Source organism: Phoenix dactylifera, chromosome 13, assembly GCF_009389715.1.
Source record: "Phoenix dactylifera cultivar Barhee BC4 chromosome 13, palm_55x_up_171113_PBpolish2nd_filt_p, whole genome shotgun sequence".
Lineage (NCBI taxonomy): Eukaryota > Viridiplantae > Streptophyta > Magnoliopsida > Arecales > Arecaceae > Phoenix > Phoenix dactylifera.
The window spans coordinates 1,621,979-1,637,468 of record NC_052404.1 but is presented as its reverse complement, the minus strand read 5'-3'; the positions used below and the strand labels follow the sequence as shown (position 1 = coordinate 1,637,468).

The window sequence follows — 15,490 nt, the reverse complement described above, 5'->3', positions numbered from 1 at the left end:
ATAATGTTTTTTTGGTTATTATATGAAAATAAGAAATCTAGATTTTATTATAATTAATAAAGTACAAAGTGACCAATTATCCGACCTAGTTTTCCATGTTTTGTGTAGTGGCCACAGAATACTGGTCACTCTATATGAAAGTACAAAATCTAGGTTTTATTATAACCAACTAACCAAGTCATCAGCTACCATTTTTCATTTTCCTTATTTCATAGATTTTAATGTAATTATTGAATTGCAGAGGAACCTATCATTAAATTTTATTATTTTATTTCATATAGTAATCCCATATTTCTTTTTTGTGTTCACCGTATAGAAACATATTTTTTTTGTATAATTGATGAACTATAGAGAGACCAAATATAAAATTTCAATTGTTATGTTCTATGCAATGGTCGCCAAATGGTCCTATGGTAAACATGCATGAGTTTTGAGTTTTGTTATAGTAATGAAGTGAACATAGACTCATCTAAAATTTCCTTTCCTTTATTTCATAAAGAGACCACATAATGGCTTTGTGGTGACTATATGAAAATACAAAAACGAGGTTGTAGTACAAGGAATGAATCATAGAGACTTTCATCATTAGATTTTTGTTTCCTATGTTTCATATTGCAACTCCATAATGATTCCAGGATATATAGGAATCACAAAGTTTTAGCTGAATTATAATCAATGATTAATTAAAAATAAAATAAAAATTTGAAACTATTTTTTTATTCCCCATCATGATCGTTATATAAATATTTCTTTTTGCACATCTGTTCATTAGGAGTATTTTTGTTATTTTAATTTGAAATCATTAATTTTTTAACGGCATTAGTGCGGGTATACAGGCAAAAATAAGGATTAAAAAAAAATAGAATAGCAAAACAAGTGTTTTGCGAGGGTATATATGTAAGTATTCATACAAAATTTGGTATTTAAGAGGGATATTCATGTAAAAATATATTTTTTTTTAGATATTTGGAAAGAAACAAATTTTACAGGCAGGACTCTAAACACGAATCTGTATGATGTGCACCATGTGGAAAAATATTTATTTTTTTTATTAATGGTGTTAGAAAAACCATTATATTGGAAGTATTTGTGCAAAAATAGTATTTTATAAGGATGCAGAAATAAATATAAATCTTAAGAAAATATTTACATAAATTTAAATTTTTAGAAAAAAATTCAGGAAAAAAATATATTTTAAATAGGCCCACATGGTGACACACGTGCTGAATAGTTGCTATGCAGATACGCTGTTTGAACTGGACAGCTGATGATGTCAACCTCCGATCCCACGTCTTAGCAATCATCGTTCCGTGCTGCTCGTTATCCGTATCACCGCCTCCCATACGAAAGCCTATATATTCCAACATCCTGACATCCTCATAAAAATCTCTAAGCGACTACTCAAATCTACCATCAAATAAATAGAAATATTTTAAACACGAACGGCAGATCGAGAAATTTTATGCAAAGATCTGTACGGTCATTTTCTTTAAGCGGCGTCGTGACGCTATCCGACCGCGGGGCGTGTCGGATTATTCCCGGGCTTTCCTCTCGGAGAGATGGCAGCGGCGGCGAATGAGGAGGCGGCGGAGGAAAAGATGGTCATGGTGATGGGGATCGACGATAGCGAGCACAGCTACTACGCTCTGGAGTGGACCCTTGAGCACTTCTTTTCCGCCAAGCTTCGCGGCCCGAGCGCGCCCTTTAGGCTCGTTATCGTCCACACCAAGCCCACCCCCTCCTCCGTCCTCGCCGTCGGGGCGCCCGGTACTCCTCCCCGAACCTTATTCTTTGCTAGGGTTTCGGGTTTTGTTGCTCTGGCGGTGGGGGTTGCTATTAATCTTCGATAAAAAATCGTTTCTTTGGTGTGCAGGGGCTGTGGATGTACTGCCGTTTGTGGATGCCGACCTGAGGAAGAGCGCGGCGAGGGTCGTGGAGAAGGCTAGGGAGGTCTGCGAGGCCAAATCGGTAATCTTTAGAGCTTGATGTTTGAGTACTAGATATTCTTGGAGCAAATGATTTGCAATTTGATTGCTTAATTTTTTTTGTTCATCCTCCTCCTGGGGATTTGATTTATCTAAGAGGCTTTGAGTCTTGAAGACAAATTAAATTGAATTAGAAACTGGGGAAGGGGTTTCTTGAGATAGTTTGTGCTTCATTTTCAATGTTGGCGATTGTGTTCCCCCGTAAAATTTTTTGAACTACCAACCAATGCAAGCATGTAGTCCAAAATGATCATATAGAAATGAACAGGTACTGACAGGGGCGGTATGGAGAATATCAATGCACCAAAGGAATCCTAGAAAACTAAATACTGGAATATAACATTTCTCCGCATTGAGCAACTTGATGTTGCATGTTGCCGTAATTATCGTCGAGACTTGAGAGTTGAAACTTCTGTTCATACGCCTTCATTAATGAATCGAAGTGATTGCCCCTAAAGACTATACCAACTGTACTAGTTGGTACTCTCAAGTTTTTAGTTTCATTGCTCAATGAATAAGTAATATATTTTCCTTGAACAATAAGTTCTTTTAGGACAGTATTCAAACATCCATTTGTCACATGTTTAGATTATATAGGTCGAGGCCTTAGCTGCTGGCACTCGAACTGAGGTGATTTTGGTCAAGTTTTTCCCTAAACATCTTGAGCTGAAATCTAGTATGCTAGAGTTCTAAGCAGGGAATATGACAGAGATAAACCCTCTTGATGCATGCATCGCGCCCCACTGCATGATCTCGACTTCTTGCCTCTCGAAATAAGAGGGGGAAGTTGGAGAAAGTTAGCTATGGGGAAATAAACTCTTTAGTTCTATACACCTGTTGTAAATCCTAGTTATGGAAGCTCTTTAATTCACATAAGACAATGCTCAGTTCTCTGAGTTGTCGTTCCAATTTTCCTTCTTATTTATTTACTTTATTCTTCCAGTTTTCGATCCTCATTCTTAATTTCCTAATGTATTTTATTCATTCTCTCAATGAATCGATGAAAGTGAATAGGCTAGCCTTATCTTTGTCAAAAAACCAAAGAATATTCAGTTTCCATGAACTTGAAGTTTATAGCGGAACCTACTTTCTAGTTTCTTTTAGGGGAGCATCATACTCTTTATCTTCTTCTTGTTCTTCATCTTCTTTACATAACCTTTTTTAACATGAAGCTCCATTCATTTTAAGTAGGGACAACACAGAAAACAAAATTCAAATGTAGAAGTAGGCTTTAAAGTATAGGCTCCACACTAAGCCCGAGCTAATACACAAGGACCCAATTGAAGCAGAACTTAATGTGGCTTGACTTGGCTTTGGCACAAATCAGCACATGTACAGACATTTTATGGCTATTTCCACATGGACCCCCTTGTATGAAAGTTATTAAGTGCTACTTCAGGTTTAGCATGGGCTGTTGTGGTGTATGTGTACCTTTCTTCCCCTCCAAATTTAGATAAACTTAATTGTTGTCAACTATGACACTGAGTAAGCAATAAAATGCATGAAATATTCAAAGAATAAAGCCCAACATTTGCTGTCCTGTGCCTAGAGCTTTATCTGAATGTTAACAATAAAATTAAAGGGGCCGTAAACCCTTGTCTTAAAGAACATAAAATCATTTATTCCCCTAAAGTGACATGTTCTTGTTTTGTATATTGAGAAATCTTGGAGTTTCCATATTTGTATGCCCTGACTGCAGCTGAGCCCACTGGTTGAGGTGGTCGAAGGAGATGCAAGGTATGTTCTCTGTGAGGCAGTAGAAAAGCACCATGCTGATATGTTGGTTCTGGGCAGCCATGGTTATGGAGCAATAAAAAGGTAGGATTCTTTCATTAAATTCTTTTATGTAGATTTTGCGGAAAGTCTCAGAAATGTCATATTTTTTCAGCGCCATTCATTTGCCAATTCGAAGTTCATGATGCAAGGATCCTAGAAGTCTACTTATTGAAATTCCTGAAGTGTTATATGATTGTTATGATAGATGAGCTACTTGGGAAAAGCAGAAGTATCTAGCTGTTTCTGGTTTCTTGAGTTCTGACCATGTCATGACACTAATAATTGCATTCTGTGTGGGATGCATTCTAAGATTAAGATTTTACAATAACAGCATTTATTTAGAGTGTTCTCTAATTAATCGGCTATTTATTAAACTTAATAACTTAAATTCCAAGGTAGTTTTAATTTTTCAGGATCTAACAACACTTTAGCACTAGGATTTAGTTTAACTTGATAAATAGGGATCTTCTAAATCTAAATGTTCTTAAATCAATTTGATATATTCATTTCTATGAATGTTTGGCTGATGTCCAAGTGTATCAAGTCAGAAGAGTTTCAAATAAGGCTGGACTTCATAATCCTAAAAAAAGTAGATGGGAGATGTGTGGCAACTGGAAAGGAGACCGGATATTGTTTGATCATTTCTCCGATTGATGGTCTGGATATCATCTTTCGACTTTGTTTATAATTTCTTTGCTTTTGTTATGACTTTTATGAGCTCAATAGGTATCAATATTACTTGTGCAACTCAGTAGGTCGCGAAATGTCAACCTGGCCAAGTAGTATTATTACTTTTTAATCTGCATCGTTTCATTTAGTTGTCTTGTATTCGCACAAGTAGTTATTAAATCACCATGAGAAGCAAAGAATTATGTTGACAATTCAAAAATAAAAAATTAAAGCTATATCACCATCTACAACAAATCATGGGGGAACTTGTACTCTGTATCCTGTGTTACTTGGCAGGATATGTGAACAAATTTATGGCAATGCCAGCGACATATCTAAGTGGGCATAACTTTTGTACAAAGAAAATTATAATAACCACTTATTATGTGAGACAACCAAGCAATTTCACTATTTCAGAACTTCAATGAACATGAGCATTTTTTGATTGTTTAATAGACATGTGATGTATAAGGATGCCCAAATTTCGCTATTTTAGAACTACCGGGTAACATACCGGTATGGTACCCAATACCAAGTTTGCAAATCTTAGTAACTATCATTAATATCTACAATTTTTGCTGCATTTTTTATCAGCTTGTATCGTTTTCATTGTCCCGCATTCAAATATTCAGCAGTGCTGGTGCTATTCTATTCCATAGAATTTGAACCAAGGCATGTGCTAGTCATATAATATACAAGATGCATCTCTTCTTATCCATATACCTTTAGATCTTTTAACTATGATTTTGTTTACCATTTTACCCTTTTGTACATTGTATCCAAATAACGAAATTGGTTCTCTGTGCTGTCTCTTGGCCAGCAATCTATGTTGGTTCTCATTTGCAATTTCATTTACATAGATGTGTTTCCACCCTGGTGATTTTTAGGCTTTTATTCTAAGCCTCTCCTTGCACATTTTTTAACATATAACTATGTCCTTTTTTCATCAATCAGCACCTATATCATTTACAAATCTGACATACTGTGACTTATATAAAGAGATATAGGTACAGGAATGTTAGAGATCTGGAGATGACAGGGTGAGGAGGCTTTGACGACCTTTTCCTTTCATACTTCCAAAACTAACAATGACCTCAGCTTGGTTCAGACTTGGTATAAGATCCAAGTCCCCTGCTAGCCTAAATCCTGTCTTGCTGGTTAATTTGAGGTCCATCCTTGCATGTGACAAACCTTCAACAACTGAGGATAGGTATCAGGTGAAAGAGGCGAGCCGTGTGATGTAAGGAGGGTCTAATTTTTGAAATCCTAAACAACACTGAATTACAAAGTGGATATGCTATGGATAGGATTTTTTTTCTGTGTGTTGGGGTTTAGGCAAAGATACCAGAAAACAGACACCACTATCACTTACTGTTTGATGGTTGATTTGGTGGTACAGAGTACAGAAATGATGGTTTTTCCAGGAGTTGGAAGTATACTGCCAATTGGGTGAAGAGTGATGGAATTTCAGAAACTTGCCCAGATTGACAGGGCAAAAGGGTAGAGGGTCTCCCATTTTGTTTACTCAAAGTCCTGAAATGACTCTGGTTTGTATTGTTTGACTTCATGTTGACAACCTTTATTATTAGGACTGGCAAACTATATTATTGTTATCTTTTAATAATTGTGTCAAACCTTAATAAAATTCAGCAAGTGTAAAATATGAAATTTTGATTCAGGAGAACAAAAATGTTAATTTTTATGAAGTGCTTTAAACCGCAAATGACAAAAGCTGATCATACTTGACAGTTCTATATATAATGTGGTATCAACAAGCGAATGATCATGGACCTATCTGAGCAAAATATTCTTTCTGAGAGGAAATGAGCTGAAGCCGAAATTCCTTAAGAGAATGAAGATCACAACATCCCAGAAAGGGAGAAGATCAAAACAGGTAAAAAGAAAGGCACCAAAAGTGCCTCAAGAGAATTGCTAGAGCTCCAGCTTTGAGAAAATAGGAACCAATTGATTTTCTGATAAACATGTGAAGTCCAATCTTTTGGAAGAGAGAAGATTTGGCGATCGACACTTCTGGCTGCTCAGATTTATCTGAAAAGATTGTAGCATCACTCTAACAACAAACACCTTGATTGTTACCTCATACCTAAACAAAATATCCTCAATACAAGATTCTATTAACTACATTTTTGTGGTAGATCAAGTTAAAAGGAGACAAAGTAGAAAATGATCCATGCATGCCTATTCTTTTCAGTCTGTTTTACACAGCAGCTAACGTCGGATTGCCCTTGAACTTTTGCAGGGCAGTTTTGGGTAGCGTGAGTGATTACTGCACTCATCATGCTCCTTGCACTGTGATGATAGTGAAGAAACCCAAGTCCAAGGGTTAAATGATTTAGTTGACAAGCAGGAGATGCAGTCTCCATCAGCGTATATATCCAATAAAATTCTTGCATAATAGCAAGTTACTTTCGTACTACCAGTCCATATATCTTATAGTTGCTTCTGTTCTTTGTTGTGTATTGAGCAGTGTTTATGAACTGAATATAGCAATATCTAGCTTTATCTTTTGTTCTTAATCTTTCCCGAACTCTGGTGCTGAAAAAGATTCCCTGCAGCAGGAGAAACTGTAACATCATACTTGCTGGGGAACTCTGGTGCTATGTTGGAAAAATGTTCTTGTTGGTTGCTCCCAATGTTTGGAAAAAGGTTCCTTGAAGCAGGAGAAACTGTTCGTGTGCACAGGGCCTCGAGCATTCTTATGCCCCGTAAACAAAGCAATCCAACTGATACTTTAATATTTTTGTAAACCACAATGGACACAGCAATTAACTCATATCAATCCCAATTGCAGGTTCTGATAAATTGAGCACGGGATAAATATCAGGAAAGCCTTCACCGTTCCAGTCCAAACCAATATATTACTAATGGATCCAATGGTCAAGCATCATCATGCTTCACTTCAGCTAAAAGTTAAAGGCCAGCAAGCAGAGGAGTATTAAAAAAAATAAAAAATGATTTAAAAAAAGCATAAGTAGCTGCTTAGTCACTGATAACTTGAATCTATTTACTGTCACTGTAGCAGATATTGATGCATCACTGCCCCTACACGATCACATGCTTTCGACCATCCAAACTTTAACTGCATATCCCTATAATCTCATGTCTCAGACATGAGATACAAGACCAGGCCATTTGTGGTTTGTTGAATCTGGGCAATTCAACAAAAAAATTCTGACAGGAAAGAAATTAATAAACTAAATAGTAATTATTTCTCAATCAAATCAATATCACCAAATGTTCCAACTAAATATCCCAAAGCAAAATCCAAATACTCTAATCATATTAAAAGGAAAGGCATTGCTTCTAGGTCTCACTCAAAACAAAACAGGTAAATGATAAATAAGCTGAAGTTACAGTAAATCCTCATCAGGAGTTGGGTAAGTCTTAGCATTTGACCTCCTTCAACCCATAGGCAAAATATAAGAATGTTGGATCAGTGGCACCATCTTTGTAGTATGCAAAGACCAAGCAGCCATCATCGTGCATGCTCTCACCTACATAACTGCCAAAATAACAATCCATGTGAGAAGACAGCCAGATGAACACAATATAGCAAGTTGAGCTACAATAACAACATCAATAAATAGTAAGATGCCCTAAATTTTCACGTGTAATTTAGTCAATCAATCAAAGTTTCGTAGCGCCTGCAGATGACAGAACCCAAGGGAGAGGTTACCAAACCTTTGTAGTCATCTAACTACTGCAAGATGATGGAACCTAGAAGAAGTGCATAATGATAAATCCACATGGATCTTGAGCTCTTCAACCAGGATTTACCCGGCGCCAACCGGAGGAATGGGGTGCATTCCACCATCCCAGCAAAGGGCACTATCATGAGTGTCAGGAGCGGGATGAGTCGGGAAATGGACTGAGATGGAACGAGATATCCACCGTCCCAGGGCTTGGAACGCTTCGAAAAAACCAGGATGGTGTCATCCCATGGCATTTTAAATGAATATTTCTCAGTACCCATCTAGCTACAGTGCATTGGGAAATATCATTATAATCTATGATGAATAGAATGCGGTAAAGAAACATAGATTCAATTTGCAAGGAAAACAACGTATGCTATCATGGCAGAACTATACTAAATAGCACTTTATTGCATAGAAGGCCGACCACCAAATAGTAGGGAAAAGGCTGGATAGTTATGGTAAGTTGGTAACAGTAGTTCATAGAACAGAACCGAAAAAAGCAAACAAAATATAGCTTTATCGTACCCAGTTCAATAGTAATAAGACAGCAAATAATTACTAAATAAAATAACTGATAGATCCCTATATATAAATGTATAATGATTGCTGCTTCCCAACACACTCCCTTCTCTGCTCAGTGGACCAGTCTCTTAGGGCAGCTGGGAATTGGTGCCGTACACAGGGGTCATGCGGGTGACAGCAGGCCCCATGTACCAGTCCAATCACCACGCGCTGGAATTCTGAGCAGGAAAAAGGAGCGGACCAGTGAAGCTTTTTCCATATATAACATATGAGTAAATTCTTAAAAAAATGTCAAACACTTGTTCATCAAAACACTTACAATTGCAGGTCACGAAGCTTTGAAAGTAAGAACTTGGTAGCTCCCTCTATGTGTTTCTTAAATAGCTCCTGCTTCTCGGCATCCAATTTAGGAGTCAAATTTTTGATATATCGCTTCATGAAGGTCACAAATTGTTTCTTATCGAATGCCGGTTGCTCCTGTAAAATTAAATGAGACAACATAATATATTTGACATACATATCTCAGACTAAAACTGAACAAATAATTTCAACCAAAAAGAGGAGCACTGACCTGAAGCCTAAAAGTGTCCACAATATCGACCACCTTAACAGCCTGGTCATCAACTCCTTCGTCGTCTTCACCACCTTCGGCGGAAGGGTTTGCACCAATGTTGACAGAAACTGCTCCTTGAACGACCCACTGTCAAGTAATGCCAGATGAATTTTATTTCTAGGTTATCAAATGCAATGACAGTTTTCAACTTCAGAAAGTTTCATATTTGATATTAAAATTTCTTCTTGCTCAGAAAAAGATATTAAAACTTCTTCAACAGAGTTGGAGGATCAGCAACAATTTAGATGTACAGTAAAATTTTTATCCAGCAAATAGCACCCACCAACATATAGGGTTTTGAAAAACTTCAGACATCAAAAATCCATGAATCACACACATCCACAATGTATCATGCATAAATGCAAAGTACTTATGGAGACAAATACACGCACAAGGAAAAAAAAGAACACATGACAAACAATTAAATTTCATAATATGGATAATTAAAAAACTTATACTGGCAAATATATGGCCAACAACACTGACCTTTCCTTCAACTTCCCACAGCATACCATTCTCTATTTCCTTGTAGGGAAATGAGTCCGACAAAAGCTCATCGCCTGAATTGCATTAAACACAATTATTTCTATTAACAGGTGACATGGAGATCAAAACTGGGAAATCATAATCTTAAAAACACAGATATGAATCTATAAAACAAATATACCATTATTTACATACAAAAGTAATTTTACATGGCCTAAGCCACAAAATAGACCTCAGCAGTATCCTTAGGACAGGCATTATGAAGATAATGCTCAAGCCCAAATATACAGTTATTCATTTAGCTACAGAGAATCCATACCAACGTCAAGGTTCTCGACAAACAATGACTAACAGGAGTTATCGAGATATGACTATAGTAGTTGGATGAGAAAAGAGAAACATTCTGCTGATAGGAGAGCCAGGATGTCAAAGTTTCAGAATCAGTTGAAACCTGAAGAACAAGGAAAAACTCAAGGGCCGTACACATTACCGTTTCTAATCAATACCTTTCATACTTTATGTCAGTGAATATTGAGCTGCAGTGGTAACTGAAAAGTGATACTTTTTTGTCTTTTTGAAAGTTAATGACCTATACAGGTCCAAGATCAATAGGCATGCGAGACAAGTATGGAGAAGGTGCTCATCATTTAACTATTCAGTAACCCTGGACTCCAAAATAAACAAACAAGAGCTTAACAAATTAAAATTTAGTACAACCATGAGATTCTGACATCCTAGTTCTTCTATATTTTAAAATGCTTATGAATTTTTATGTCATGCCCATTAATGCCTCCATATATGTTGAACCCATGTGCTTGCCCCTTGGTGTTACATAACTGTCCAGAGATCTTCAACAATGTTTGCATGCATTTTATCTTAGATTCTTTCCTTTGTATCAAAGGCATCCATGGATGAATGTCAAGCATGTTGATATTTGTTTGGTTGACTCAATTAAGAGGCATTCTTAATTTTCTTGTGCACATAGATGGAAGTCATTTGAGGATCTTGCTGAAACTGAGCAAGGATTACACCAAGAAACCAGGAGCAATTTTGAGGAACACACAAGACAGACGGAGAGCATTTAGAGACGTCGACATTTAGAACTTTAACTAAACAAGAATTTGGCCTTTTAGAAAAGCAGCTTTGTAATTTATAATGTATCAAAATGTTCCATTTACAGCAATCAGCTAAAATCACATCATTTGAGTAGCTGAAGAGTGTTACTAATGATAATTTAATATTAGGGACTTGTTCATTCTTAAAGGCATATATAAAGCCAAAGGGGAAGACATGACTTCCCAGAGTCAATATTAACATTTTGCTATTATGAACTAATGGCCCCATGAAATTGAAAAACAAACAGAAAAAATGAAAAAAAATAGTTTTTTTCGATGAATACTTCCATAATGCATCCTTCAGTGCCCTCCAGGTCCAAGATGCAAAAATGAAAGTTCAAGCGAAATTGCTTATTCAAGCTATCCAGATGTGAAAATACCACAATATTGTTTAAAGACAACCATATGGTGACAGTGTGTACAAAACTGTGCATCAATAAAGCAAACTTTCTCAAATAAGAACATGTTAAGTTAGTTGATTGCCTTTAGGATCCCTTACACCGGCATCCCTCATACAAACAGAGGGAATGAATGTCCCTACAGTATGTAATCAAGATTTATACGTGAGACAATTTCAGATAGTTAAGCACAGAGCAACAATTGGATTTTTTGGAACAAGACAGTCCAGACACACTGACCAATTTCTTTCATTCGAAAAAGAGATCACCAGTTACAGATGCAGAAATTATTTCGAACATATCTTCCTCAACTTCTGTTAGATTCACCATTCCAAGTTGGGTCCCCGTAAATCCAAGCAAGCATCTACAAAATTCTCCTTCATTGTTGTTGTGGATCCTCTGAAGTGTTGGAAAAAAGAATAGTCTTTTCGCACTATAATCTCATGGCTCTCTAAGTTCATTTTTCAATCAGTATATTTTTATCAGATTTGAGTATTAAATGGTGTAAGTCAATAGATCAATCTTCAGCCTCATAAAAAAAGTATCTTCTTTCAAACAGGCATCCTACATAGCTAGTTAAAGGAAATAAAAAGTTCTGGTGGAAAGAATTTAGACTACAATGCCCTAGTCATTTAGGACCAACAGCTTCATACACTATCCATATAAACATGGATCTTCATATACGCCATATTATGCGATGTAAGGTATTAGCAGTTTAACTAGAAGGAGGAAAAAACTAGCAGCTGTAAAGGTGTTTGTGAAGAGAGAAGGAAAGGATAGAGATGGAAGGTGGAAGAAGGCAGAAGAACAAGCAAGTTAGCATCTATAATCCTGTCAAACTACTGTTCAACCCCCTTTATATAGATGATACTCCAGTATGGCTCTGCCTATTTTTGTTGATTAACAAGTCCAAATCCATCCAAGAACCTTAGTACTTTATAAAGCATAATTCCATACCTTGACATGTTCTGAAAATCATTACAGCGCATCTAGATGGCCTGGTTTAATGGCAACAAATTGAAGCACTAAATCTCCAGGGCAGGGGGCCAAATCATGGCTTACAGAAAGATGAAATAACCGTCCACCTGCAATCCCCTGATAGCGGATTGGAAGTAGATCACAAAGTAATCACTTTCCACCTTGATCTCTCATTCCAGTCCTACCCTCCCTGCCTTCTGTCAACTCTATCAATCTTGTAAATAGCCACTTTTTTAATTGGAGGACCTGATGCTCTCATAAAGATAAATAGTTTTAGTATTTTATTCTAATATTTACTTCATCCTTCTCCTATCCTCATGTCAGCTCCACCTTAATCAGAACAAGAAGAGAAATAACCCCTAGCTGCATGAACATCACATAATTATCAGAAAAATCATACTCTTGCAAAACATTCTATTCCTTTTAAGAGACGATAAATTTTTATGCCAAAAAAAACCAAATCCATATACAACAGCAGCAAAAACAGCTCAAAGTATGAATTAAAATAGCCACAAAGTAGGCAAAAATCCCTATCATTGGTCCCATACCATCTAAAATAGCCCATCTCACAAGGAACCTTCATTATCGCAAAATCCCCAATTGAAAAGGGGTCAGTTAAACAGATTAAATCCCAAAATTAAAAAAGAAAAGATGACCAAATACAGATAATCACCAAAATATGACAGCTTTACAGCAGATCAGAACAAAGAACACAGATTAACTAATAAAATTGTTTGATTTAATGCTACAGCCTGCAAGGTCGCATCTTTCCCTAAGATCCGGGGCTTAATCGAAAGAGGGTCAACGGAGACAAAAGATGACAGGCGGATCGGCGAACTACCTGTGAGAAGATCCTGGTAGACGAGCATGATTCCTCCAAAGAGCAAACCCTAACCCTAGGTGACCGAATAGACGAAGGAGCGGAAGGGCGAAGGAGTAGAGGGGGTCTAAAAGATGGCCGAAGGGATTATATATCGGCGAGAGTATTTGGGGTTTAGAGCAGGGTTTTTTTTTTTTTTTTTGGGTACAATTTGAGCAGGGTTTCGCTGGCTATAATTGAGACCATTGCAGGTGTTCGAGTTTATCACGGGCTCTTTTTCTCTCTTGCTGGTCCGTCCGATCGGCGAGATCAATTCTGATCTCAAAGATGTTCACACTGGAAATCCGGCTGACCAAATTCTAATGGGATTCTTATGATTGGCGCACTTTTAGATCGAATCCGAAATCAATCCAATTGTAACTAGTCTGGTTCGAGTTCGCTGTCCAGGGGGGATGGAGGGGGTTAGACATGCCTCTTGAGCCCAATCCAAGGACACTAGAATAAGGGTAAGTTCTAAGGTTAGGACTGGAAATAGGCTCGAGTTGATTCGGACTTCGGGCTAGGTTCGAAAGAGTTCAGATTGGATTTGAGTTTAAATGTAAAGCCCATTTATTTTTCGGACTGGGCTCGGTTTGTCATTAGCGCGGGTCAGGACCGGCTCGAACCGGAGCCCGAACAAAGTCCAAAATAGAGTCCAAATTTAAGCCCAAACCAATTTATATTTGTATGTTGTTATTTAGAGATGTTGTTGTTGGGAACTGGCTTGTCCTAAGCGCGGGTATGTCATTGGCGCGGTTTAGGACCGACCCGAACCCAAACCCAAACAAGGCTCAAAATAGAGCCTGAATTTAAGCCCGAACCAATTAATATTTGCATGTTATTATTTAGAGATGTTGTCGTTGGGCACCGACCTGTCCTAGGTGCAGAGAGCACAATGCGATAGTGCTAGGGGATTTGACAATCGTTGTGTTTGGCTGAGACTTGTGATGGATGGTTGTTGCCGGGGGTCTGGTTTGGTGACCGCGCTCCAATCTGAAACAACAAAAATGAAGAAGTCTTCTTGTCGTAGTGTGTCTGGCAGAGGACCTTCCGGTGCCTAAGTCAGAACGATGCTCAGGGACAGAAGGAGATTCTCGGCAGTCTGTCAGGGAATCGAAGCACTTACTTAAAAGGTCCCCCAAAGAGTTGGTTGCATGTTTAAGCAAAAAAAAAAAAAAAGAGTTGGTTGCATACGCGAAGGAGAGTACTTGTCGCCATGAAATTCAATCATGTGGGTCAGCTAGGGATTGGCTAGCCTCCGCACGCCCTGAATATCAGGCGCGAACGCTTTGCACGCGGATCACGCCCTATATGTTAATTCGGCGAGATTTCGGAGATCACTTAGGATCGAAATTCAAACTTGCATATGCGCTTTTGGGCATGCCAAGTGGCTGCTCATGACCGATGGTACGCTGGCTTCATGGCAAATTCCTGGTTGGAGGACTCTTATGGTGAGCTATGATCGGTCCTAATGCACATCAAGAGAGATTAATGAAGAAGTAAAGAACAAATTAAAATAGATTTAGCTGAGAATACTGTATATATATCATTTGCATGTATTATAGGAGAGAGCCCAATTTTTAGTTAGCCCATTTATTTGTGAAACAATTTTATGAAACATTAAACATCAATCGAGTTTGGGCCATACCTATTTTGGCTCAAATGGGTAATTCGGGCTGGCCCAAAGCTTGAGTATGGATGATCCAAAAATATTTGGGCCTAGTCTCAGCCCGAAGCCTGAAAAAAAATTGGGGCAGGTAGGGGTATAGCCCGGCCCACTTCCAACTCTATGCAGGGTACTCGGATGTTTATGCGGGCTAATGGAGAGGCCGTGAAAAAGAATTAGAAAAATTTTTAGAGAGTTAAGTAAGAGCTGACAATATAAATAGAATCTATAGAATTCCTCTCATAATTTTCTTCTCCATTTTATTTTCTCCATCTCCCACTCGCTTTATTTGGATATCCCACCTTAGATCTTGCACTCGTGATCCGAGTTTAGTGCACTAGTACATTGGCACATATATGCATTTGGCCCGCTGCGCGGTGTATCGTCTAATGAGATGCTCCTAAATTTAGAATTTCTGTATCTTAGAGCCCTAATCATCATCTAAAAAAAATGTATTCTATTTTTTATTCAAAAAATAGGGGGAAGAGGAAACCTCACCCGCGTAGCAGCCCTCACTGGCCCCCTTCTACCAGGAAATGTTCGATGCAGACCGCAAGTTTCCGCGTACCCTTCTCGACCCGTGAGTTCTTCCCACTGGATTCATTAACTACGTGTGAGTACGTCACCTCAGCGCCACCTCAATACCGGCGGATCAGATGGCGAATCCACCGGGCAAAGCAGACAGGGGGCATTCGATCCTCCCGTTT

General features: G+C 37.9%; 2 protein-coding genes and 1 non-coding gene across 7 annotated transcripts; 1 reads left to right on the top strand and 2 right to left on the bottom strand.

Annotated features, from left to right (window-relative positions):
* The first annotated feature begins 1,464 nt into the window (after positions 1-1,464).
* Positions 1,465-6,967, top strand: LOC103707246 (universal stress protein PHOS34). Of its 2 annotated transcripts, none has more exons than XM_008791656.4 (4): positions 1,465-1,767; positions 1,874-1,968; positions 3,685-3,803; positions 3,874-6,683. In XM_008791656.4, exons 1-4 carry the CDS (start codon positions 1,560-1,562, stop codon positions 3,902-3,904), a joined length of 453 nt encoding a protein of 150 aa, XP_008789878.1. In that variant the 5' UTR covers positions 1,465-1,559; the 3' UTR covers positions 3,905-6,683. The 2 variants fall into 2 exon arrangements, with proteins under 2 accessions (XP_008789878.1, XP_008789877.1); XM_008791655.3 differs by lacking the exon at positions 3,874-6,683 and adding an exon at positions 6,691-6,967 and having other exon boundaries at positions 1,469-1,767.
* A 670-nt stretch (positions 6,968-7,637) lies between these two features.
* On the bottom strand, positions 7,638-13,305 carry LOC103707244 (translationally-controlled tumor protein homolog). 4 transcript variants are annotated; one of them, XM_008791652.4, is made up of 6 exons: positions 13,100-13,268; positions 12,238-12,621; positions 9,768-9,841; positions 9,240-9,368; positions 8,988-9,145; positions 7,638-7,953 (listed from the first exon to the last, which is right to left on the bottom strand). In XM_008791652.4, the coding sequence occupies exons 2-6, from the start codon at positions 12,257-12,259 to the stop codon at positions 7,836-7,838; spliced, it is 501 nt and encodes a 166-aa protein (XP_008789874.1). In that variant the 5' UTR covers positions 12,260-12,621; positions 13,100-13,268; the 3' UTR covers positions 7,638-7,835. The 4 variants fall into 4 exon arrangements, with proteins under 4 accessions (XP_008789874.1, XP_008789873.1, XP_026660520.1 ...); XM_026804719.2 differs by lacking the exon at positions 7,638-7,953 and adding an exon at positions 8,529-8,886 and having other exon boundaries at positions 13,100-13,277; XM_008791651.4 differs by lacking the exon at positions 12,238-12,621 and having other exon boundaries at positions 13,100-13,303.
* On the bottom strand, positions 10,931-11,035 carry LOC113462736. The gene has a single exon (XR_003385771.1). It is a non-coding gene; the product is annotated as a small nucleolar RNA snoR99 (small nucleolar RNA).
* Positions 13,306-15,490: the final 2,185 nt, after the last annotated feature.